This window comes from Vombatus ursinus, unplaced genomic scaffold (genome assembly GCF_900497805.2).
Source record: "Vombatus ursinus unplaced genomic scaffold, bare-nosed wombat genome assembly UNPS02014812.1, whole genome shotgun sequence".
NCBI classification, from domain to species: domain Eukaryota; kingdom Metazoa; phylum Chordata; class Mammalia; order Diprotodontia; family Vombatidae; genus Vombatus; species Vombatus ursinus.
In genome coordinates, this window is record NW_020954590.1 from 20,828,770 (window position 1) to 20,856,305 (window position 27,536).

The 27,536-nt window shown below is 35.2% G+C and overlaps 1 protein-coding gene across 2 annotated transcripts; it reads left to right on the plus strand.

The window, feature by feature from the left end:
- LOC114054159 (ganglioside-induced differentiation-associated protein 1) lies at positions 1-27,218 on the plus strand. 2 transcript variants are annotated; one of them, XM_027877314.1, is made up of 6 exons: positions 1-114; positions 966-1,158; positions 21,750-21,923; positions 23,757-23,851; positions 24,953-25,067; positions 26,502-27,218. In XM_027877314.1, the coding sequence occupies exons 1-6, from the start codon at positions 1-3 to the stop codon at positions 26,882-26,884; spliced, it is 1,074 nt and encodes a 357-aa protein (XP_027733115.1). In that variant the 3' UTR covers positions 26,885-27,218. The 2 variants fall into 2 exon arrangements, with proteins under 2 accessions (XP_027733115.1, XP_027733116.1); XM_027877315.1 differs by lacking the exon at positions 21,750-21,923.
- Positions 27,219-27,536: the final 318 nt, after the last annotated feature.

Here is a 27,536-nt window from a genome sequence, read left to right on the forward strand (position 1 = left end):
ATGGCTCTGAAGAAAGATGAGCAAGCAGGGAATGTGCCGCCGACTAAAGGGGAGTCCGACTCAGAGGTTAAGCTCGTTCTCTACCACTGGACCCATTCCTTTAGTTCCCAAAAGGTAAATGTTCGGGGAGGCCTTGGCACCGAGTATTGGGTTTCAGCACCGGGACAGCTCCCTTGGGTTGTTCATTAATGCTAGTCTACCTTGGCTGGGGAGGTGGCCACCACTCGCCTCTGCCACTTCAGCTTGGACTTATATTAGTCTTTCCGAGAGGAGCAAAGAAAAATCAACCCAAGGAATGAAGTGGATGTGCCCTATTTAGCCATAAATGCGACCAAGGCAGCATAGATTTATAGGCCTTGAAAGCCTGGCCTTTTTTAGTAATAGCAACTATAAGGTGGAGAGTTAGGAGAAAAGGGTCAAAGAAGTCACTCCACTTCTCAATTAAACTAATCATAATCTTGCTCGAACACTAACTTCTAAACGTCACCTCCTCCCACTCTGCTTCTTCTCTTTGTTCTCCTTCTTACCCCCATACAGCATTATTTACCCTAGTTTCAGGTTCTTGGCATTGTCTTTGGCTTGTCCAAATGGAATCAGACAGGGTTTGTGGTAGGGTTAGATTGCATATGATCCTTGAGGACAGCGACTGGTTTCCATTTTTGTTTTTGATTCTGAGCGCCTAGCTCAGTGCTTTGTACATAGAAGATACTTCATAAAAGCTTTTTGCATTAAATTATGTATAAAATAGGACTTTAGAATAAGAAGGCAAATACTATAAAAACCAACCTCAGTAGGTTATAAAAAAAGCATAGATGTTATCAGTACTTTCCCCACAGTCTTTAGATATTTAGGTTGCATTTACAAAGACATGACTCACAAGGGATTCAGAAGATGCTTAGTAGAATCAAGAGAAGTAATTTAATCCAGAATAAACACACTTTTGTAACCAATGTAAATTCTTTCAGGTGCGCTTAGTAATTGCTGAAAAGAAACTGAAGTGTGAGGAACATGATGTAAGTCTGCCGCTGAGTGAACATAACGAACCGTGGTTTATGCGTTTGAACTCTTCTGGAGAAGTGCCTGTCCTTATCCATGGGGAAAACATTCTTTGTGAGGCAACTCAGATCATTGATTATCTTGAACAGACTTTCGTGGATGGTAATGTTAAGGCTATTTGTTATCTCTTTAGTTTTGATTTTGGTAGAAGTGGCATATTTTCCATTTCCATAAGTATACACCAATAGATTCAGCAACAAATACTATAAGCTTTATCTCAACCAATGTAACTCCATTTTATTTTATCCATGTAAATTAAACCCTTAAAAACCTTTGAATAGTAACCATTCAATGAACATTTATTAAGCATCTGCTACATGCCAGGTACTTTTCATTGAATGTCTTTCCATTTAAATCCATATTGACAAAGACTTCAAATCATATAAATTCTTGGAAGGGAATCAAAATAAGTGAATTTGCTCTGTTTGCTAAGATAATATAGTAATTGAAATAAAACTCATGTTTTCACTTCTAAATATAATATATACTAAGAAAAAAATCAATCATTTGCAGTGAAGTACTGATTATTTTCCTAGCCAATGTGTCTCAAGAAAGTGTGACAGGAAAGACTAGAGGAGGAGACCAAATTTTAAGGTACTCAGAGAAAGATATATTCAGCTTTTAAATTTGGGGACGCTGTTTGTTCTGGAAAACATGTGTTTTATCCTTTTCTTTTCAGAAGACAACAGAAAGCCATCTTTTTCTAAAGTTAAGATAAGAATGCTTGGAGACAGAAATTACCATATGTTGTCCTCACAATTTTGTAAGAGAATTGACTAGAGGACTTCAAGACTACCTCTCTTTTTTCTTTAAAAAATTCCTCATTTAAAGTTTATTATCTCATTTTTATTGATGACTTTATTTCTATATCTCACTTATTTTCAAATCTCACAAATTTTCAAATATTTTCAAATTTCTATATCTCACTTATTTTCAAATTTTCAAAGGGATAACTTCCTTCTCTTACTCAGAAATCCATTCTTTTTAATAAAGATTAAAAAGAAAGGGGAAAAACAATTCAGCAAAACTGAACAATACATTCATTGTGTCTAATGTTGTGTTATATTTTATAACAACATAATCTTCCCACTTTTGTAATGAAAGGAAAGAGATGAATTTTCTCAACTCTTTTCTGGACTCAAGCTTGGTCATTATAATTAGGTAGCATTCAGTTTCATTTTGTCCTTCCTGTCCTTTCACATAGTTATGTATGTATTTTCCCTAAGTCTGCTTACTTCATTATGCATCAGTTCATATATCTTTCTCTGCTTATCTGAATTCTTCATTCACATGTTAATTCTTATGGTGCAATAATGTTCCATTATATATAAGTATAATTTGTTCAGTCATTTCTCAATTGTTTTCAGTTTTTCTTGACACAGAAAGCACTTATGGGACTATTTTGATGTATATGAGACTTTTGGTATATGTCTAAAAACGATGTCTGAAGGTCAAAGGGTTATGAGCATCTTAGTGATTTTTTAAAAACACAATTTCAAATTACTTCCCAGAATGGTTGGATCAAGTCACAGCTCTATCCACAGCATACTAGTGTACATATCTTTGCATGGCACCTCCAACATTGATTATTTCTATGTTTTGCTATCTTCGGCAATTTTCTAATTCTGTTTCTCAAACATGTCATATGGTTCTTCATTGACTGCCAGATGAGGATAATGTCACTGTAGTTAGAAAAAAGCCAGGAAAGTGACATAAATTGGCAAAATGACACAGAAAATTTAAATTACTAGATCAGGTAAACATATGAAGTGCTTAGAAACAAGATGCCTTTATGGGAGCTGAATGTGTATAAAGTCAGAGAGGTAGATAAGAAATGGGCCTGCATCCTATCTTTGTTCTATGTGCTCTCCTACCTTCAGAGAACTCTATTTCCCATTGCTCTAATGAGAGGCTACTTCTAAAATCATCCTTTTCCCAAATGAACTAAAGGAGGGAATGTGGTTATGGTAAGAACAATATCCTAACTACATTCCATGGTACGAAGTAAGATAATTTTTCCTTGTAAGGTATCAAAACCATCCTTGAGACTTGATTGAATTAGAGGACTAAAACCTCAGAATGTTGGAATCATTTCTATCTCACCTGAGTACAAAGCTTCCAACAAAGAGCTCAAGTACTTCTCTGATGATTGAATGGTGGAAAACTATGAGAGGGCTTCTCTCAATTAAATAAACCAAAGGTGTCCTTGATGTCTTCCTTAGTTTGCTGAGGCTAAGTAAACAGCCTTTTGTTAACTGTTTAATGGTTTTTCAAGTATCTTATTTTGTTCTAATACTAAACTTGAACTACCAGAAGACTGGCTTGAGTCAGGTCCAACAAGAAGAGTGGTGAACTCCTGTACTTGAGTTTATCAATCATTCATTATAAATATAAGATCTGGGGATCCAGACTAAAAGTAGATTCTGATATTCTTACTGATATAATCTGAAGAGAATTTCTTCATTTTAATTTGATTGAGAGAAGTTCCACTAAAATATTTTCATTTCTAAGGTGCTTGTGGATGGATAAGGCCAATCATAGTGAGCAATTTGAATTTCTTGAGGGAGATGTTAGCTGGACAACAGGACAGTTATGTGGGTTCAGAACTTACTGAAAAATGGATCCAAAGAGTAGTCATTAAAGGGATAATATAAATTAAATCTCTTAAAGTGTCTCAGGTGTCTGTTTTTGGTTCTGGACTGTTTCATATTTTTTATAATTACTTGGATGAAGGTATAGTGTATGCTTATCACAATTTCAGATGACATGGAACTGGGAGATATAGCAAACATTTTGTTTGGTATATTTCAACAGGCTAGAATATTGGACTGAATATAATAAGATGAAATTTAATAGGGAAAAAAGTAAAGTTGTTCATGTGGTTTTTTTTAAATTAAATTTTGGTTATATAAGATAGGCAATGTATGACTACATAGCAATTTGTATTAAAAAAAAGTTCTAAGGATTTTAGTGGACCACAAGCTTAATGTTTCAACAGAGTGACATAGAAGCCAAGAAAATAAAAGCAATTTTGGGCAGTATAGTTCCATTGTATCCTGGCAAGATCAGACTACCCCTCAAGCATTGTGTTCCTATCTGGGTACTGCATTTTAATGAGAACACTGATAAAGTGAAGAGTGCACAGAGGGTGGCAATATGGATAGGGAAAAACCTTTAATTAATACCATATGAGGAATGGCTGAATGACTTGGTAATATTTAGCTTGGGGAAGAGAAAACTAAGCTGAGATATGATGGTTTCAGAGTACTTGAAAGGTCACATGAAATAGAGATTAAATTTTATGCTTAGACACAGAAGTAGGAGTAACAATGATGTGGGTAGGACTTTTGATTTATATAATAGAAATTTCCTGTCTACTTTTCATAGTTTTTAGCTTCTATTATTGTGTCACTTCTTCCTGTTTTCAGTATATCCTTCCAACATCTAATTTTCTGCCTTATTTTACCCATTCCCTAATAATAAGAGCTAGCATTTATATGGTACCTATTGCATTGTGCTAAACACCTTACACATATTGTCTCATTTGATCCTCATAACTATCCTGTGAGGTGGGTGTTATTATTATCTTCATTTTGTAGATGAGAAAACTGAGGCAGATAGAATTTAAGAGACTTGCCCAAGGTCACACAGATAGTAAGTGTCTGAGACTGAATTTGAACTCAGTTCCAGCACTCTATTTATTGAACTGCCTAGCTGCTGCTAGTCAAGTTTGTGGACCTTGCAATAAGTTATTTTGTTCAGTTAGTTTCTTCAGAGTTCTCATTTATTTCTGAGTTTACAGTAATCTTATAGATGGTTGCAGTCTTCAGATCTCTGAATAAAGATGTTACAATGGCTTGCTTCAATCCTTGCCTCTTTATCCCTCTAATTTTTGAAGCTGGAACCAAATATCTTTCATCTGTAGGTTCAGTTTCACACCAGATTCGGGGACCAATTATGCATGGGAAGGATATAAGGGATCCCACGTCAGCAGTTTATTGGCTAAGTATTGTCAGTTTTGTATACAAAAGATTCTATTCTGACCTTACACCTTACTTCTAACAATTGGTCGCTTGTGTTTGAATTCTTTCATTTATTCCTTCCCTGATATCCCAATTATTGTGATAATGGGGTTTTGCTTGTAGCTCTAGTTCTTTAATGGCCAAGAGTCATTCCCCTGAAGCTCAGTCTTTGTAACCACTATTTACTTTGGTAACTTCATTGTGATTACTCCCTACTTCTGGAGATTCATGTGGGTATAATGATACTGGAGAAAGGCATTTGGACTAATGTTGAAATCATCAATCATTAATTGTAATTACCTAGAAATATTTTGAAACATTGGACAAGACCTAAAGGCCTTAACTATGTAAATGATATTTTTATTGCTGAAAGCAAGGGATTCAGAAGAGAAAAGCATATTTGGGAAGTAATCAGCTATTTAAGAAGAGATCTGAGAATGGGATTTATAGTTCTGAATCATGGCTTAAATACAAGAATGACAGATTCCTGACCAGGGATAAAGTGGATCTAATAAGGACTGGCAAGAAAATATCTGCTTTGAGTCTTGACAATCTAGTCAAAAGAGTTTTAAACTGAAAAGAAAGAGGGGGAAGAGAAAACTACTTGCATCCACCAAGCTAAATACCATAAAGAAGAACTATAACATAGAAATAATAGTAACAATAGAGACATCCAGAAGTCTACCAGAGATAAAATACAAGAAAGGAAGCCAATAATTAAAATAAAGTAAAACATGGTCTCAGACACTTATATAAAGATTCATAAAGTATGTATAACAAGCAAGTTGAACTATATATCCCAATTTGAAGAGGCAAATTTGAGCTCATATATGTCACTTCAATATGGCCAAATGAGACCTAGGAATGGAGTATGGTTCTGGAAGCAAATACTTTATTCAAAAGAAACAGGATAGGTAAAAAGGGGCTTGGCTGGAGTAGCCCTATATGGCAATCTATTAAGAAGAAACATTTATATGAGGAAATTGAGAAACCAGAGCCAGGAAGCATGGTGGAGAGCTTTGGGTGAAAATAAATGGAAACAGAAATAGAAGCAATATTATAATGGTATTATACTACAGAACACATGTACAAAAATAAGAACTGTATGCAGAGTTTGTAAAACAGATGACTAGCTTGGCACAGAGGTATGAGACAGTAAGGATGATACATTTCAATTACCTCAACAAATTCTAGAGTTATCTTCCATTGAAAGGCAGAGCAGTTAATGAAGGCTTGGCTTGCCTTAATGATAGTTTCATCTTTCAAATGGGGAGGAGATGCAACTAAACAAGAAAAAATTTATTTTGCATTTCTTCTACAATGAAGCATTAGTTGATTATGTGGAAATTATGGAAACCTTTAGGAGAAGTGACAAATTCAATTTTGATTTTGAAATATAGGTTAGGAAAATAGTAAATATCCTAACATGATACTTAGGTTTTAGTAAAGGAGATTTCAAAGAATTCAGAGAAAGGATAGATAGGATCTCATGTCCTAAAATTTTATAGGGGAAGTTTGTCCAGGATAAATCAGAAGGTCTCAAGAATGAAATTCTGAAGATGACAAGAAAAACAATCAAAGTTCCTTGTCTCATGAGACTGATATGAGTGCACAGAACAATTACCAACCACTGTAGAAAAAAAAGAGAAATGTACAGAATATGGAAACAATGGTATGAAGGATGAATGTCAAAACATGACCCAATCCTTAAAGAATAGTGTAGGGTGACTTCTGATTTTTGTGAAGAGTCCACTAAACTCCCAGAAGCAGCGGTCATGCTTGCAAGAGAACTCAAATTCTATAGTTCCTTCTGGATATTCCCTCAAGTACCACAGAGGTACAAATAGAAATTTGCTCAGGTTGTAGTAGGAGTGAGATACATGACAGCAGCAAGGAGAAGTAGCACTCTGTGCAATAAAAGAGCTTGACCACAGAACTGAGGAGCAAAGGGAACTGGGGCAGTAAATAAACAGGAGGGAAGTAGGGTGAGGGGAAGTGAGCCAGTACGTGCATGTGCTTGTGAGTGTATGCATGTGTATGTGTGTGTATGTGTGTATGTAGTGGTGATCTGCTAAGTGGGAGGGAAAGAACCCATTATTTATCTGGGAATAGGTCTGTCTCCCCAGAAGTCACTTGGGGCAGAGATTTGGGCTGATGAACCATAAATCCCGCAGCATGGGAGGAAACTGAGACAATTTTGAGATCTAGCCCCGCAGACAAATTGCCATCAAAGAGGAAGGAGTCAGAAAGTGAGCAATAAGATAAAATAAAGAAAAGAGACTGAAACCATCAATGATCTCAGGAGGAATTTGAGGAAGAATGCTCAATTAAAGACTTTGAACATAAGCAGATAAATCAACAGGGAAGATATTATTAAAAGAAGGGAAAATGGCTTCCAGATCAGAGAAAAAAATTGAGGCATCAATTTTAAAAAGTATTGTAAGACAAAGGAAAATGAATCAACATCTGATGAGGCAGAGGACCCTTATTATTTTGAAGAGAGCATGGAACCACAGCAGAATGCTCTTTAATGACTTCAGAGAAATAAGAATTGTGAAAGCAGGATTCATGTCCTGCCTAGCAGAAATAATTGGCAGAATAGAAAAACTTGAATCCATGGTGGCAAATCTCACAAAAGAAACAAATGAGAGAATAACTGGGAATACAAAAACAATTACATTAAAATAAAATGAGCTCTCCATACAAACAAAATTTGTTGATCTCAAATATAAGATGCATAGAGACAACTTAAGCATTATAACACCCCGAAAAGAACACAAGTTGAAAAACCTAAACATCACAATGCAAAAAATGATACAAAAACTGCCCTCAACTTCTGAACACAGAAAACAAAGTGTCAATCCAAATAATCCATTGATCACCTCCAGAAAAACACCCTAAGCTGCAAACTTCAAGACAAATTAGTGGTTATATTTAACATTCTATTGATAAATAATAAATTCTGCCAGTTATCAGGAGAGAAATCTTCAAATATAAAGGAGATTCAATCAACATGACTATTCTGCATTGCTCACCTTTCCACCCCTCACCAAAAAAAACCCTCAAAACCTTAGGAAGAAATGGAATATGCTCTGAAGAGCAAAAGAACTCAAGATGCAACCTAAGGTGACCTACCCTGAAAATTTGAGTCTAACCAGTAATAAAAAAAAGATGGATATTCAGTATAAAAGAGGAATTCAAAATATTCCGATAAAGAAAGCCAACTCTGAAAAAATTATTTGCTTCTGAAACACCTCAGAGAGCAGAAATATGAGAAAGTTAAAGAAATATAGCAACCAAAAATGACCATAAAATAAAAATAAGACCATTAAGAAAGAAGGAAGGAAAAGAAACATGGGAGAAGGGAGATATCCCATAAAGGAAATTCAGGACATTACAATAGGTATAATCTATAGGGATTTGGTACTTAGAGAGACCACTTATCTTGCCTCAGGAGAAGGTGAATCAGAGCTCCTGCGGGCAACTGACACCAGAAGAGTGGCAAGGCAGCAAAGGTCAATTATGAAGAACATAATCAGGAACACTGGGGCACTTGTCACCTGCATTTATAAAAATGAGGTTTAAAAGAAAAAAAGAAGGCCAAGGGACAAGATCTATAAGACAATATTTTTGAAATTGTTTAGAAGGAACTCCATTGTTAACTGATGCAACCATTCTGGAAAGCAATTTGGAACTATGCCCAATGGGCTATAAAGCTGTGCATACCCTCTGACCCAGCAATACTACTTCTAGGTCTGTATTCCAAGGAGATCATAAAAATGGGAAAGAACCAATATGTACAAAAATATTTATAGCAGCTCTTTTTGTGGTGGCCAAAGATTGGAAATTGAGGGGATGCCCATCAATTGGGGAATGGCTGAACAAGCTATGGTATATGAATGTTATGGAATACTATTGTACTATAAGAAATGATGAGTGGGCAGACCTCAGAAAATCCTAGAAAGACTTTTATGAACTGATGCTGAGTGAAGTGAGCAGAACCAGGAGAACAATGTACACAGTAACAGCCATATTGTGCGATGACTGACTACAATAGTCTTAGCTCTTCTCAGCAATGCAAGGATCTAAGACAACTCCAAAAGACTCATGATGGAAAAGCTATTCACATTCATAAAAAGAACTATGGAATCTGAATGTAGATGGAAGCATACTATTTGCTCTCCTTTTCGTTTGTTGTTTTGTTTTGATTCTTATTTCTTGTGGTTCCTCCCATTGGTTCTAATTCTTCTTTACATCATGACTAATGTGAAAATATGTTTAATATGAATATATAAGGAGAGCATTATCAGATTACACACTGTCTTGGGGAGGGGGGAAAAAGGAAGGGAAGAAAATTTGAAACTCAAAATCTTATGGAAGTGAATGTTGAAAACTAAAAATTAATAAATAAATTGTTTAAAAAATAAAACAAAAAAGAAGAAACTACAAATAGATACTTTAGAAACTTTAATTCCATGAGGATTTTGGAGACTAAGGAAAGACTAAATAAGTATCTGGGACTTGAATCAAAGAATAAAAAGAACAAATAGAAAAAGAAGATAAATAAAGAAGAGAATAAGGGGAAAATCCTTTTTAGAAAAAGGCACAGAAAATGAAATTCAAAAAGCTCTAATGAACTGAACAAGTTGAAAGGGAGGGAAGGAAATTTTACTTGACTATTTAACTATTTAAGAGAGAGAATAAAAGAGGGGAATAATTATATGACCAGAAAAAAGCAGGAAAGGAAAAGAACTAATAAGCAAAACTCCAAAACTAGGGAGAAGGGTAATAAACAGGAGGGAAGTAGGGTGAGGGGAAGTGAGCCAGTGGGTTTAGGATTGGCCTTAGGATAAATTAAGTGAAAATAAGTGAAGAACATAGGACCATATTTACAGAGGAAGAGAAAAAATCTAATTTTGAAACAAATGGAGAAAAACATAAACCTAATTCTCATAACTGTGCATAGATTAAACAATACAATAAAACATAAAAGAATGACAGATTAGATAAGAAAACAAAACCCCATAATTTGTTGTTTATGTGGAATGTATTTAACAAAGAAATAAACAGGATGAAAATGAGGGGCCAGATATTACTATGCATCAACTGAGCTTTTAAAAAGCAGGAACTGAAATAATTCTATCAGATAAAACAAAAATAAACATTCAAAACATAACAAGGAAACTACTTCACTGAAAGGAATCCTGGACAACAAATCAATATCAGTATTAAACTTATACACTTAAAATGTCTTAGCACTGAAATTCATAAAGAAAACATTAAATAGACTAAAGGAAGATATTGATAGCAATACAAAAATGGCAGGAGATTTCAATGCCTCTCTCTCTGTTTCAAATAAATATAGATGAAGATAGAAAGATAAACAAAAGAAAGCATATAGAACTGAACAAATCATGGGAGAGACTCAAGACAAAAGACTTATGTCTTCTAAATGCTAAAGACTGCTAATGAATGTATGTATTTCACAGAATCACATGGAATTTTTACCAAAAAATGTCCACATATTAGGGTGCAGAGAAATTGCCAACAAATGCAAAAAGGCAAAATTAATAAATACAGACTTCACAGATCACGGTACAATAAAAATAGCAATTGGTTCAAGAACCACAAACAAAAGACACAGCTCTAAATGAAGATTGAGTAATGCAATTTAAATAAGTGAGCCAAAGAATAAATAATAGAAACAATAATTATATAAAAAAATGATAACAATGAAACAACAAACTGAAATTTCTGGGATAGCTAAAACAATCCTTAGGGGAAAAATCTTATCCCTACATACATTAATCAAACAGAAAAAGAGAGGGTTAATGAATTGATTATGCATTAAAATAGAACAAATAGACAAATCCAAAATAAACATAAAGTAGGAGATATTATAACTTAGAGGAGAAATAATCTGGAAATCAAAAAGACTGTTGAAATGACACATAAACTAAAATCTGTTTCTTTGAAATGACTAAAACTTCATAAATATTTTAGCCAATCTGATAAAAAACAAGAGGGCAGAAAATTAAATCAACAAATTAGCAAATAAACAAGGAGAAATCACAACACAGCCAGAAGAAAATTAGAACTTATTATGCATAGTTATATGCTAACAAAACAGAACACAAAAGAGAGGAACATTTTCAAAAAATATTAAGTATCCAAGCTAATGGAACACCAAACAGAGATCTTAACCTAATCTCAGAAAAGTTAATAGAACTAGCTGCAAATGAACTACTGAAGAGAAAACCTTCAAGTCCTGATAGGTTTACAGGAGAATTTTTGCAAACTTTTAAGAATCAATAGGATCCATATTACACAAATTATTTTTTAAAATTGAGAAAAAACACACCCTGCTAGAATCAATTTATTTGGCAAATATAGTATAAATCAGGCAGGGACAAAGCACATGAAGAGACTATAGATTATAGACAAATATCATTAATTAATATCAATTACATTTTTTAAAAATAAAACACTGTCAGACTATAGTCATTCATCCAAGCAATTGTTCATCATGACCAAATTGAATTTATAGCAGGAAAGCAAGACAGTTAATTATTAGGAGAATAATCCACATAATTGATCATATTAAAAACAAAAACATCTCAACCCACACGATTACTTCAAAAATTTCAGGGAAGATCTTTGACAAAACACAGTATTTATGCTAAAAACCCTATGAAGTACAGGCACAGAGGGACCTCTTGCATATTATAAAAAGTGTCTATCTAAAATCAGAAGTAAACATCATATGCAATGGGCTTACACCAGTATTTTCCCCCAATAAATACAGGAGTAAAGCAAGGATGCTTATTTTACCCACGATCACTCTACATAACTTTGGAAATGCTAGCAATAGAAACAAGACAAGAAAAAGAAATTAAAGGAATAAAGAGAGGTAAAGAGGAGATAAGTCTATTATTATTTGAGATGATATAATTTTTTTACTTGGAAATTCTAGGAAATCAACAAAGACACTGAGACAATAGCTTCAGCAGAAGCTACAAACCAACCCTCAAAAATCAGCAACATTTCTATATAATGACAAAGTCCAAGAAGCAACAATAGAAAGAGCAATCTCATTCCAAATAAATATAAAGTGCATAAAGTATTTGGAGATCATTCTACCAAAGCATACAAAAGACATATAGATTCATTTGCAAAGTGCTCCTTAAAGAAATGAAGAACAATTTAAATGGAGGATTATCATGGTTCAGCCATGCCAGTGTAATAAAAGTGAAAATCTGACAAGACTACAAAATTAATTTATACTTTTAATGCTAAGCTAATATAATTATCAAAGAGATACTTCACACAAAATTCATTTGGAATAACAAAAGATTTAGAATATCAAGAAAAATGATGAAAAGAACTGTGTCCTGATCAGCAGCAGTCATCAAGACCATCTGATATTGGTAAAAAAAGTAGAGAGATAAATCAATGCAACAGACTAGACAAGAGAGAATCAGAAACAATGGAACTCAGTAGCTCAATATTTGGTAAAGTAGAAAAAATAATTACCTAGGAAAGAACTCTTAATTTGATTTTTGAAACTGCTAAGAAAACTGAAAAGCTGTCTGGAAGAAATTTCCACAATACTTTCTAGATCTAGATTGATGTATTTTGTTTTTATGTCACTATAGTTTCTCCCAATTTCAGAGAGTTATTCCATATAGCAAATAGTACTATTTTTCAAATACAAAAAAGAAAAAGAAGAGGAAAATAATTGAAGGATACATTAAAAACATCTGAAAATATGCACAATGTACAACACACGTGGGCCTTCCAACTCTGCAAAGGAGTTGGGTAAGAGTGTCTTTTCATATCTGTTCCTTTGAGGGGTGCCTGTTCTTTATAATTTTGTGACATTGAATTTTTATGTTTTTTATTAGTTGTTCTTTCTGTTTACATTGTTGAGGTCATCGTATGTGTTATTTTCTTAGTTCTGCTTACTTCTGCATTATTTCAAATAGACCTTTACATACTTCTTTGTATTTATCACATTCACCCTTTCTTACAACACAGTAATAACTCTAAACACTTTTGGTGTATAGGGGAACTTTCTTCTTGTCAATGGCCTTGCTGTGGTATGTCTAATAATAGAATCTCTGGGTTGAAGAGTATGGTTGTTTTAGCCACTTTATTTGATTAATTCCAAATTGCTTTCCAAAATGGTTGTACTGATTTTCAACTCCACCAACAATGCACTTGCATGCCTATCACTCCACAACTCCTTTACCATTGACTACTGTAAGTTTTTTGTCCTTGAGAATGTGCAGGGTGTGAAGGTGTGTTTTTTCTAAATTTTTAAAAATAATTTATATAATATGAATCTTATTGATTCTTAAAAGTTTGCAAAAATTCTTCTGTAAGTCCATCAGAATTGTTATTTGCATTTCTCTTGTTATTAGTGATTTAGAGCACTCTTTCATGAGCTCATTAATAGTTTGCAATTCTCAGAATTGTTTGTTCATATTCTTTGACCATCTATCTATTGAGAAATAGACATATATATATATATACACACATATAAATTATCTGTTAATTGCTTGTATATCTTGGATACTGAACCCTTATCAGATAAATTTGATATAATTTCCCCCATTTGACAGCTTCTATTCTTATCTGGCATACATTAATTTTTTCTGTGCAAAAGCTTTAAATTTCATATAATTATAGTTATCTTTTGTAATTGCCCTTATCTCCTGCTTGGTTAAGAATACTCTCCTAGGGGCAGCTAGGTGGCTCTGTGGATACAGCACTGGCCCTGGAGTCAGGAGGACCTGAGTTCAAATGTGATCTCAGACCAGACATTTGACACTAGCTGTGTAATGCTGGGCAAGTCACTTAACCCCAATTGCCTCGCAAAAAGAAAAAAAACAATAACAACAAAACAAAGAATACATCTCTTACCCAGAACAGAGGTATAGGATTTGCTTCTATTTTAATTTTTTTCATAGTATGATTTTTCTTGTCTTTGAAAAATCATACTATTTGCTATATAGAATGGTTCTCTGAAATGGGATGGGGTGTGATGTTGGGAGAAGCTATGGGATAAAAATAAAATACATCAATAAAACTTAAAAAAAAAAGGGTAGTGTAGTGTATGGGGCTTGAAGTCTGGAAAGGATGAGGCTAGACACACACACACACACACACACACACACACACACATTAAATGTAGGTATTGGCCTAGTTAGTAGAAAGACAACTACTTTGCTTGTTGGACTTAACTTTCTTTTTATGCCTTCCCCTCCCCCCCCATTAATTTGTACAGGAGAGCAGAAGAATCTTGTAGTTGAAAAACTATTTTTCCCTACCCCTAAAAAACTCAAAGTCCTTGGCAGTTTTTTGAAAGTTTTGACACCGATGTTGACTAGGTGAAATTTAGTAATTGGAAATTAAACAGGGAACAACAAGGAATTTCTAAACCTAAATCAATGAAGCTTTTGATAGAGACACTGCTGTTGGTAAACATGAAGTAAGAGTTAAAAGAATGAATTTAAGCCTGAAGACACTAATTAGTTAGGACTGTGTTTCAAAGAGCTTGACTTTTGGTTCAAGGCATTTCTTTCTGGAGAGGACCTCCCACTTACCTCCTATTCGAGCCAAAGTTCTGAGAATTGACAGATTATCCTGGGAGAAAAATCTCTAAGGATTCTTTTTTTTGTAGTTTGATGGATATTAGAACTTTGCCTTCCTGAAAAACTATATCTAAAGACTTCTATTTTAAAAATGATTACTACATTTTATTTTTAACTTACGGAATAAAACAAACATTTCCATAACATAGTACAATGAAAAGATGACTACACATGAAACTGCAAATCTACTATGCACCTTTCAAATATACAATGAAATTATCATGTAAATTTCTTTTTTTCTCCTCTACCCCACCCTAGAGATGGCTACTGTTAGACACAAATAGACATATATGTATACGTATGATTATTCTATACATACTTCTATTTATCAATTCTTTCTCTGGATGGAGATAGTATCTTACTTCATATGCCCTTTATAGCTAATTTGGGTATTTATAATAGTCAAAATAACTTACTTGTTTAAAGTCATTCTTAAAACAATACTTCTCGTACTGTACATAATGTTCTTTTGGTTCTGCTCATTTCACTCTTCATTATTTTGTGCAAATTTTCCCATTTTTTTCTGAGATCATTGAGCTCATAATTTCTTATAGCACAGTAGCATTCTGTCACAATCATGTACCGCAACTTGTTTAGCCATTCCCCAATTGATGGGCATCCCTGGAATTTTCAGTTCTTTGCCACCACAAAGAGAGCTGCTATCAACCTTTCAGAATATATAGGCTCTTTTCCTTTCCCCCTAATAATCTTTGGAAATAGACCAAGTAGTGCTATTTCTGGTCCAAAGGATATAGGTAGCTTAGTAACTCTTTGGGCATAATTCCAGATTGCTCTCCAAAATGGTTGGATAAGTTTCCAATTCCATCAACAATAAATTAATGTCTCAATTTTTCCACATCCCTTCCAACATTTGTCATCTTCTCCTTCTATCATTTTAGCCAATCTGATAGGTGTAATATGATATCTCAAGGTTGTTTTAAATTACATTTCTCTAGTCAATAATGATTTAGAGCATTTTTTTATATGACTCTACATTGTTTTGATTTCATCAGAGAACCATCTATTTATAGGCTTTGACCATTTATCAATTGGAGCATGACTAGTATTCTTATATATTTGACAAAGTTCTTTGTATATTTTAAATATGAGACCTTTATTTGATAAACTGTCAAAGAAATTTTGAAATCTCCCTGCCAAATTTTCTCCTTTCTTTTAGATCTTGGTTACATTTATTTTATTTGTACAAACTCTTTTAAATTTGATGTAATAGAAATTATCTATTTTAAACCTAACTTTGCTCTCTATCTCTTGTTTAATCATAAATTGTCCACCTATCCATAAATCTGATAAGTAATATGTTCTATGTTCTTCTAATTTTCTTGCAAAATCTTTCTTTGTATCTAAGTCACATATCCATTTTGACCTTATCTTGGTAGATGGTGTAAGATATTGGTCCATCCCCAGTTTCTACCATACTGCTTTCCAGTTTTTCCAACAATTTTTTTAACCAAATATTATTTCAAAATCCTAAATCTTCACACTTGTCAAATACAAGATCATTATGTTTATTTGCTTCTGTAAATTGTATGTCTCTTCTATTCCACTGATCTAGCTTTCTATTTCTTAGCCAGTGTCAGATAATTTTGGTAATCACTGCCTTATAGTTTAAGATCTGCTATTGCAAAACCTCTTTCTTTTACATTTTTTTCATTATTTCCCTTGATATTCTTGACTTTTTGTTTTTTTTCCAAATGAATTTTGCTATTATTTTTTCTAATTAAGTAAAATTTTTTTGGTAAGTTAATTGAGATGATATTGAATATATAAATTAGTTTGGGCAAAATTATAATTTTTATTATATTGGCCCTGCCTACCCATGAACAATTAATATTTCTCCAATTATTTAAAATCTCATCTTATTAATATAAAAAGTTTTTTTTATAATTTTGTTTTTGTAGTTCATGGGTTTATTTTGGCATGTGTACTCAAGGTATTTTATACTGTCTAGAGTTATTTTAAGTGGGATTTTTTTTAGTGTCTCTTTTTGCAGAATGTTGTGACATATATGAATGCTGATGATTTCTGTAGATTTACTTTATATCCAGATATCTTGTTAAAATTATTGTTTCAACTAATTTTTTAGTTGTGGAAGAACATGGCTCAGATTAATGGATAGAGAAAGGTTTATTGCTATTTTTCTTATCATCCTGTTTCATTAAATGACTGTGATTACCACAGCATTTGATATATACGTACTTAATGCTTATTGATTAATTGACTATGAGTTGATCTAATTGTATCCTCTTATTTATAAATGATGATATAGAGAGGGCAGAGCTGTTTGCTTCTATTTTCTATGCCAAGAAAAATGACCTTTGAACCAAAAGCGGAACAAAAATGACTAGTTGGAAATTGATACCCAAGATAAAAAAGGAAATGGAAAAAGAATGCTGAATTCAAGTTACTTCATCCAGATGACCTTCCTCCTTGGGTTCTGAAAGAACTGGCAGATTTGATTGCTGATCTATTGTCAGTGGTCTTTGAAAGATTGTAGAGAATGGGAGAAGTATCCCAATATCAGAAAGAAGCAAATGTCTTGAATTTCTTAATTTTTAAAAATCAGTATATATTTTTTACATAATTTCCATTTCTGAATATTTCTCTCTCCATCTTTTCTGTTTGGTGAGGCAGCCCCTTTAATAGAATATAAAAGAAAGAGAAAAAAAGTTTCACAAAATTAACCAACTAATTAAGTCTCTGTTGTCCTGAGTTTTTGGAAAAAAATGCAGAGAATGGTATTTAAAGCTATAGGTTAGTGAATTTTACTTTAATTTCAGGCAAAATTCTAGACCATAATGTTAAGAAGTGTCAGTATCAGTAAGGAATATCCAGAAAAGGAGGCCATGATCACATAGACACAGCAGGAAGAATTCATACCAGATTAAGATTATTTATTGTAGATATAATTTACTTAGATTTTGGCAAAGTGTTTGTTAAAAATCTCTCTGGGTATTCTTGTGGTAAAGATGAAGAGATGCAGTTTAGACCATAGCATTACTAAATGTATTTGGAATTGGTTGAGTGGCCACACAAAGAGTAATCAAGGTTTGATGTCACTTGTGAAGGAAGTCTCCAGTGGTGTGTGACCCAGGGATCTGTGCTTAGAACTCTCTTGTCTCTGTCTCTTTCTCTCTGTCTCTGTTTCCATCCATCTGTCTGTCTCTCTGTCTCTGTCTCTCTCTCTCTGTCTCTCTCTCTCTCATCTCCCCTCTCTGTGTGTTTCTCTCTCTGATTTTTGTCAATGATTTAAATAGAATGCTTATCAAATCTCCAGCTAATCAAAAGTCAGGAGGGTTATCTAACTCAAAGAATGACAATGTTAGGATTTTAAAAGTTCTCTACAGGCTAGAACTTTGGGCTTACTTTAAAAAAATGAAATTTAATAAAATCTGAAAGGTTATAATGTGGATGGGAAAGAAGTTATATTTGTTCTTCCTAGCCCCAGAGAGTAGGATTAGGTAGAATGGGTAGAAGTTGTAGAGAGATTGATTTAGACTTGTTTTGAAAAGTTTCCTAACAAAAGTGGAATGGTTTGTTTCAAGATGTATTTGGGGAGTGAATGGGGAACCAAGAAAAGCCTCCTGCAGAAGGTGGTATTTCAACTGAGTCTTTACAGAGGCCAGGGATTCTAAGAGAAGGAGATGAGAGAAAGCACACCAGTCATGGGGAAAGTCAGTACAAAGACACAGAGGTGGTTGTAGAACACTATGTGTGAAACAAGTAGGACCTAAGAGGCAACTAGGCCAGTGTGGCTGGATAGTAGAGTTGTAAGAAGTTGGGAAGGTAGGAAAATGCCTGGTTGTGAAGAGCTGTATGTGCCAACAGAGTAGTTCAAATTTAATACTAGAGGTAGTAGGGAGCCACTTGAGTTTATTAAGGAGTGGAGGAAGTGATGTGATTAGATCTGTACTTTAGAGAAATCACTTTGGTGGCTGTCTTGTGGCTATATTGCAATGAAGAGAAATTAGAGGCAGGAGAAAAATCAAACAGAGATTTCTTTACTTGGTGACATTTTTTTTCAATCATTGAAGCCAGAAGAAACTTTTGTCCTGAATAAATGGTTAGGGATATTGGAAGTATTGGTTGGTTTGTAGAGAGACTGAAGGCTGATTGTTGAAATGTGACCATACATTTTTGCAAATGACTCACCTGGAGGTTGAATGCTTACAGCCTTCACTTGCCCCCTTTTCCCATAGGGTCATATCAAGAAGGAAGAAATGTGTCTTATTACATCTTGTATCAAGGCTTGTTGGAGAGTGTTGTGCATTGGAAGTTTCCTTCTTGGTAAAATTATGCTGGCAGCCAGTTTTGGATTGTATTGGAGGGGGAGTTAAGCATTTTTCTAGTGTTTTGTGTAGGCATTTTTGTAGATGTAGGAGGAGAAAGAAAGAATAAAAACAGCCTATTGTCCCCTGGAAATTTTGCTTATTGACCTGGCATGGGACTTTGCCTTGTTGCTCTACAGAAATTGTCTAATACTAGATTTTCAACACTTTCTGAACCAGTCTGAGACTTTCAAAATCTCAACTAAGTAAATTATATAAGTACTTAATTGTAAGTACTTAATACATATTTATTGAATTTTTTTATATTACTGACATTAGTCAATAAAAGAGTTGTCAAATCAACAAACAACAAACATTCATTGGGCATTTACAAGGTGTTAGGCACTACGCTTAGCTTTGGGAATACTATTTGTTGCTGTTATTGTTTAATCATTTTTCAATCATGTTCAACTCTTCATGACCCCATTTGAGGTTTTTTTGGCAAAGATACTGGAGTAGTTTGTCATTTTCTTCTCCAACTCATTTTACAGATGAGGAAATGGAGGCAAACAGGGTTAAGCAACTTATCCAGGGTCACACAGCTAGTAAGTGTCTGAGACTGGATTTGAACTCAGGAAGAGGAGTCTTCTTGACTTCCAGGTCTGGCACTCTATTCACTGTGCTACTTAGCTGCCCACTTTGGGAATACATGTACCAGCAGAAAGAATAATAGTCCCTGTCCTCAAGGAGCTTACATTTTAATTGGGGAAGACAGCACATAAAAAGAAATTGAAAAGAGGAGAAGTACCTTGGTAGGGGCATGGTAGAGAAAGTCTGGACTATCAGAACTATAGCCTGGGGTAGAGTAAAGAACTTTGTCATTCATTAAAGTAATAAAGGAGTGGTTAAGCAGGTTAGTTGAAACAGGAATAATTATGGAATTGTGGAATTATTGGCTGAGGAGATCCAGTGCTTTACTTATTCTCTACTCTTTTGTGAAGCCTGTAGAAACTCATTTTTGACTATTAAGTCACATGATTCCTATTTCCTTCTCCTGATCTCTGACATTTGTACCCTTTGAAAAAATATCACAAGACAGGCATAATTGTGTGGTTGAAAGAGTACCGGCCTAGAAATTGGAAGTCCTGTCTCTGCCACTAACTAGCTATGCCACCTTGAGAGAGCCATTTGACCATTCTGAGGTTCCATTTCTTTATCTGTAAAATGAAACAGCAAGATTCAATAATGCCTAATGTCTCAAACACTAAAATTTAATAAATGGATGATGAATGTCTAGTTGAAAAAAAATAAAATCTTAACTAGACTTAGTTAACTGCCATGTAAACAATGACAACCAATCATTGATCCTTCAAGTTTTGAAGCTTTGGGTTTTGGGGAGTCTGATACTTCTTCTGGCAGTTGACTGACTGGACCCACAAGGTAGGAGTATTCTCCATGTTTCTCAGAAAGTCAGCTATCTTTTCTCCTTTAGCTTTGCCTCTCTCTATGGGGCAGCACCAATTCACTGTCAAGGAATATGTGGATTTGTGGATTTACAGAACTAGTTCTTGCAGAAACTAGTTCTTGCAACCCCATGTATTAGGAAACTGCAGCTCCTTCTTGAACTTAATATACTTTAAAGTGTTCTAGTCACATGATTTTGGCATAATGGGGTTGGATCTCTATAGAAATTGACAAATATTCTTGGATAGTGCATATAGTGGATTCTATTCAGCATAGACTATAATTAAATAATAACTAGCACATGATACATAAAACTATGAAAATCTACCCAACAGTTATTAGCCCACAACTTTCCTAGACTCTGGGAGCCCCTAGAGAGTACAGAAGCTGCTTTGACATTCTGGGAGTTCTATGACATGCACAATTTGCATTTGCTTTCCTATGGCTATGCCCTTTCAAGGGGGCAAAGAAGCACATGATTGACTCACTTCCAGTTGGGATGTTCTTTCAAAGCCAACAGAGAACCCCCAAGGAATTTTGGATTGTGACTTATCACATAGAAGATAGACTTTGGAGTTGGGTAGATTTAGGGTTATATGGAAGATTCCACAATGGGTAATTTTCTCAGTCCTCTTTGATTAATTGTTGGTGGGGAGGTCACACGCTTTCAGCCTGCTATTGCCGTTGCTTATCCTGGCATAACTCTCTGAAATGGACACTGAATGGGATCTTCTTTTGCATCTGGGTTATATCTCTTTAGTTCCTGTTGCCACTCTCAGTCAAATATCCACTGTGAAGAGTAGCAGAGTGGTGGAGAGTCAGATAGGTTCAAAGGAGCACTCCATAAACAAAAAAGAATGTATGATGAATCCAATTCTCATATTTGAATTTTGAACAGTTCCTGGGAAAGAACAATTACCAGTAGCAACTTCTGTGGGGCAAGACCTTTCTTGTTCCCTGAAGATCCAACCTTAAGATAATTAATTTACATTAAAAATTTTGGAAGAAAACCCCCCTCTATTGGCGGTCCTCTCATCTGTGTTCATTATTGTGTTCATATCAGTAACCTTGTATATAATGTCACTTCATATTTTTAATTGCCTAATTAAGAACCCATTATTTGCGATTATAATCCCTACTTCTTAATACATACTTATTATCGTTTAAATTCTACTAAGGTCATGCTGATGATTTTTATCATAATGTGTTTCTTTTTGCCATGCTACCTAACTTTAATTTTTTTTCTTTATGCATGAATATCTTAGAAAAGACACCCAGGTTAATACCTGAAAAAGAAAGCATGTATTACCCACGAGTCCAGCACTACAGAGAACTCCTTGACTCCTTGCCCATGGATGCCTATACACATGGTTGCATCTTACACCCAGAACTAACAGTGGACTCCATGATCCCTGCTTACGCCACAACAAGGATTCGAAGTATGTAAAGGATTCAGGAACCCGGATTTGTCTCACATTCCTTTTATAACTCATTTGTCTGATTTCTATTATTTCTTATGGTCATGGGTAGGGCTTTTCAATTTGTTTCACATACACCCCCAAGATTATTATAGAAAATAGATGCTTCAAGTTTATTAATCCGTGCCTTATATTAAGTAAATGTTTGTTTTTTAATTAGCGCATTTCCCCACTTTTATTTTGGGGAAGGCTACATACATCACAAAATAGGACTCCTTTGTGGTAAGGTTCATTGATATAGTGGAAAAAAGATTGGACTAGTAATGTGATGAGCTGAGTTTTTGTTCTGTTTTCCCTCCCCGCCCCTCCCACTGACTAGTTATAGGATTCAGGAACATTCTGAAATCTCCTCATGGTCTCAAGTATAGTGACCTATGAGGAATGAATACCTGACTTATTCTGTTATATTTCAATAGAGCTTGATTTTACAACAAAGGCCTAGGCAATATTAGGCAACTAGGCAATACTAACCTAAAGAAATTAATGAAAACCTTGTTCCCTCTATGTAGGAAAACAAAAGGCTATTTTTATTTGCCTGTGTAATTTTTTTTATAATAATCTATTATTTATTGATATTTCTTTTTTCCCAAATGCTCTAGAGGAGAATGCTAAGCCTCAGTGGTTCTCCTTTGAATATGTCTGTTAATTTCATGAATGGTTCTTTAGATTCATTAATCTTCCTAACTTCTTGCTCTAGTCTTCCCTATACTGTTTCTCCCCTTATTTGCTGCTTCACCTCATCCTTTGATTCTGTATCTTCAAGATTTTAAAGAGATGTTGCTTTACTTGGGCATAATAAGATTATACAAAGTTTTGCTCATGTTTTGAGAAGCAATGGGGTGTAGTGACTAGAGGGGTGGCCTTAAAGCCAAGGAGACCTGGGCTCAAATCCTGCCTCTGATACATAGATCAGATCGTGGGCAATTATTTAATCTCTCAGTGCCCCAGGCAATTCTCTAAGATTATAAAACTGGTAGAGGGAGTTTTCTCACCTAGGTGTTCTCTATACCAATAAAATGACAGGTTCAGTCTCTATCCCTCCCGAGAGATTATTGATGTCCAGACAAAACTTAAGAGTCCCATAAGACTTGGCCATACAATTGGCTGAGTATTGGTAGATCATTTCCTGGATATCACACAGTATAATGAAATTATCCATTATCCCCCTTTCTGCCTATTCCTTCACAATTAAGTCTATGTGTTTACAGAGCCTTGATATTACTTGCCTCACATGTTTGTGGACATGCAGTTATGATGATGATAATTCTAGAATTACTTTATTGCTACTCTAAAATACTGATTTTATGGCTTACAGCCAGGAGTAGGTGTATTCTAATCATTTTTACAGTAATTTTCAGAGTCCTTTATTTCCCTACTTCTCATTGGGGCATGAAGTCAGGAAAGAATTTCTATCTAGGGGTGGAATAGCTCCCTGGAGAGAGGGCCTAGGGAGAAGGGGAAATATTGTGGAATTGTACTGATTTAGTTGTCCCAAGGCTTCCTTTTATTCATTGTTCCTGTCAGTAGAGTCTGAGGTAGTCTGAGGTAGTCTAAGGGCTTTAAAAAAACAAACCGTTCTCTACTCTTTTTTATACCTTTCTTATTTCTGAATGATTGTATTTATAAATCACTTAATGGGAAAAGGATTTAAAAGCAAGCTATCAGTTTCACTGGATTGAACAAATTTACTTTTATTTGATTGAAACCTTTGTAGGTACACCATGCTGTGCCATGTTGTGATCTGAGAAAAAACTTTGTTTTTGTTTTGTTTTTGGAAAATGCTCCCAACATCAGGCCAAATAGGTAATACTGAGTCTGAACTGAAGAAACTTGCTCAAGAAAATCCAGACCTTCAGGATGCATACATAGCAAAGCAGAAACGTCTTAAAGTAAGTCACCCAGGGTTATTCCTAGCTTTCTTTCCTTCCTTGGGAGTCTTCCAAGAAGAGTCTTTCACGCCACTCCCCACTCCCAATCTGTCAGTAATCATCCGGAGGCAGTTCCAGTCATTGGGGACCAGAGGAATTCACTGTGTCCTCCCAGCAAGGTGTTCTCCCTCAGCAAAAGGCCAAGTGTGCATGTACAGCTCTGCAGAAAATACTCCAGCTCAACAAAAGTCAACCCCTAGATCTCATCAGATAGACTGTTGAACAACTCCCCCCAATACCTTCTCCATTGCTTTATCTCCTAGCCTTTTTGTTTTCCTTTCTCCTTTGCAATCCTACTTTATTGGGAAAATATTTTCACCACCATCACAACAGTCTCTTATCGTCTGCCTAAGTCCTGTGCCTGGCTGTGGTGCCCTGTTTTCCCTAACACCTGCCCCCTCCCTCCAAAAAAAAATCACTATTTTTTACCAAGTGAAAATGATCTGTCCTTTATATGTTTTTTTCTGAGCATTTTTTTTGGGGGAAATTTCTCCTTTGCTTTCATCACTTTCTATTTTATAGCATCCCAATTTTGTTCCTGTGTCATCTTTCCTCTATTAAATTATAAGAACTTTGAGGGTAAGGACTTCCATTTTTCATTTTTGTGTCCCCGTAGTACCTAGTACAATACCTTACAAGTACTAAACATTCAATAAATGTTTGCTAAATTGAATCAGTGAACCATCATTAATTATATACTCTCCCTGCCCTCCTTAGTCCATGTAGGCCTAAAGAGGTTTTTATTCCTATGTAGATTGTCCTTTAGAGTGAATATAATGGACTTTCTGATGCCTCTCTCTACTGGCTAGTCCCCATTCTTTCCTTGCTGTAGTCATTTGAGTCTGCTTGGAAATGCTTCTGAGAAAAGGAAGTTACTTATGAGCACCTTTTCTAAGCTGAAGTTTTCTCTTAACGGAGTTTTTCACTTTAAATTATCCTGTTCCCTTTTGCTGCCTTCTAGAATAACACATGGATTCATAAGATGTAGACTTTGCACTGTGTAAGTCCCTCACAGAAATTGAATGTGTTCAGTGTGGCTTTTTTTAAAATTTGTTTGCTTAGTCAAAGCTACTGGACCATGACAATGTAAAATATTTGAAGAAAATACTTGATGAGCTTGAGAAAGTTTTGGATCAAGTTGAAACTGAATTGCAAAGGAGAAATGAAGAAACCCCAGGTAAGTGCTGATTTAGGTGTCTCTCCTGTCCCCTCCTACCATTGCTATCATGCTCACCTTGAAAGATATCATTTCAAACATTTTATCCATGCTTTCTGTTCATATTTTAATTATGATCGTGATAACTCAAATGAACTCAGCAAAATCAGATGCTTAGTGGTCACTCATGTGGTATATGAGAGAATGGAATGGTTTTTTAGTGAAAGTGATAGAAGACAATAGCATTCAGATTCCACAGTTCCCTTTCACTCCTGGGCATTAATCTGGGTCTTTGTCTAAATACTGTTTTTCATTTTGCCTGTTCAGGCATGGCTTCTGCCCCCAAAAGTACAGGTGAGAAAACCATATGAATCAGGAAGCATGCATATCTTTTTGGGGACAAAGGAAGGCATCTGGACCTGTGATTTCATCAATGTGGGGGACTTCCAGTGTGGAAATCTCTTCTATCAATGCATATAAGTAACTATTCTGTAATTTTTAGTCTTAGAGTAGGACATGCAGCCTGTTTTTTGTATGGGTAGCAAGCTAAGAATGGTTTTTAAAATAAATTTCTAAAATAAAGTTTTATTGCTTTAAAAATGTTATAAAAATCCCATTCTTAGCTTAGGCAGTACAAAAATAGGGGGTGGGCCAGATCTGACCCTCAGGACCTAGTTTCTAGATCCCAGTCTTAGAGTTGACTAGAGTCTGGCCCATGGTCACAAAGCTACTGTGTTCAAAGGCAATACTGGAATCCAGAGTTTTCTGCTGCTTAGGCTGATCTGTTCTCCACAGCTCGAGCTGTCTCTCAGATGCATGATATAGAGAATCTAAAGTTTGGACTAGTTGTGAACATATGCGGGCTGAGCTTTATGAATAAAACAATTCCCATGTGCCCATATATGTTAGTCCCACCTGTGCAGCATGCTGGGGTCTCTAGATGATAGTTCTGTCGCTTGAAACTTTCCTTGCACAAGGTGACAGAGTGTCCCTGCTTTGAAAAAAAAAAATTAATGGCAATGCCATTGACAGTTGCAGGCTGACCCTGATCTTGTTACCTCAAGCACACCTGTTGTTTACTGAAATGAGCAGGGAGTGTCTGGCGATCACGCTGCTTCTTGGAGGCCTTGAGCCACTTGGGGTCCCTTATGAAGCATCAGGCAGGTTTTAAGCACCAGGGGGCTTCAGCTTTCACCCAGAGACCTGGGCAGCTAACAGCTGTTCCTCAAAAATCCCTTTAGCTTAGAATAAATTAGCTTTTGCTTTTATTTTTTTTAAGCATCAAATAACTTGGCCATGAGTGTTTCAATAGGAGTAATACAGCACTTTTAAATGTTGATATCTTTGCAGTCACTCTTAAAGATGAGGGGATAATGTAGTCAGGCAGCACATCTCCTTTGGGTTCTCCCTGTATAGTATTTGCACCTAATTCTCCATGTCTTTTTCTCTGATTAGAGGAGGGCTGCCAGCCTTGGCTCTGTGGTGAATCTTTCACATTGGCAGATGTATCGCTTGCTGTCACATTGCATCGACTGAAGTTCCTGGGTTTTGCAAGGAGAAACTGGGGAAACGGAAAGCGACCAAACTTGGAAACCTATTACGAGCGTGTCTTGAAGAGAAAAACATTTAACAAGGTTTTAGGACATGTCAACAATATATTAATCTCGGCAGTGCTGCCAACAGCATTCCGGGTGGCCAAGAAAAGGGCCCCAAAAGTTCTTGGCACCACCTTTGTGGTTGGTCTGCTTGCAGGAATGGGCTATTTTGCTTTTGTGCTTTTCAGAAAAAGATTTGGCAATGTGTTTTTAGCACTGAGAGCAAGACAAAATTATTTCTAGGCTTGTGCTGTGTTGGCTATGGCAAACGATGTGGCCTTTCCAATTGACACTTGCCTCGCTCCTAGGGCTGGTAAAGCATTATCCTCAATGAGCAGGAAGACGTGCTGATTTAATTTCCTTTACTCTCTGGCTAGCTTATAAGTTGAGGGCAAGCTATAGGATTCTTTTTTTTTTTTTTGTGCTTTGGTAAATTTTGAGTACTTGTTTGAATTAAAACATCTTTTAAAAAATAGGCAAGGTGAATTTATATAAAAGATATCTTATGTAGTTAGACCATTGTTTCAAGATTGCAATTTCCCCTTGCTACTTAAATAAAAAGATGTGCTGCTGAATTATTTATGGTGTTAATTATTGTAAGCAGCCAATAATAGTAATCTGTGCTTGCATGAATTTCTTTATCTGAGCATCTCAAAGTGCTTTCTGAACCTGATCTCATTGGTTCTTGCAATATCACATGACATCAATGAACATTATCCATACAAACTACAAATTCACTCCAGTGCTCCTGGGCATCCATCTCCTTAGCTTGGAGGGTCATCAGGCATGCTAACTGAACACTTATTTGTACCTTTTTGTGTCATTGGTAGCCCTAAGGCAGAAATAGGACAAGAGGGAAAAAAGAAGAGGAAATAAAAGGAAAAGAGAAGAAAAG

Coding starts and splice junctions, on each gene's coding strand:
- LOC114054159 (XM_027877314.1), top strand. CDS start 1: ATGGCTCTGAAGAAAGATGAGCAAGCAGGGAATGTGCCGCCGACTAAA. Junction 21,924..23,756: donor CGCCACAACAAGGATTCGAA/GTATGTAAAGGA, acceptor TCCCAACATCAG/GCCAAATAGGTAATACTGAG. Junction 23,852..24,952: donor CAAAGCAGAAACGTCTTAAA/GTAAGTCACCCA, acceptor TTGTTTGCTTAG/TCAAAGCTACTGGACCATGA.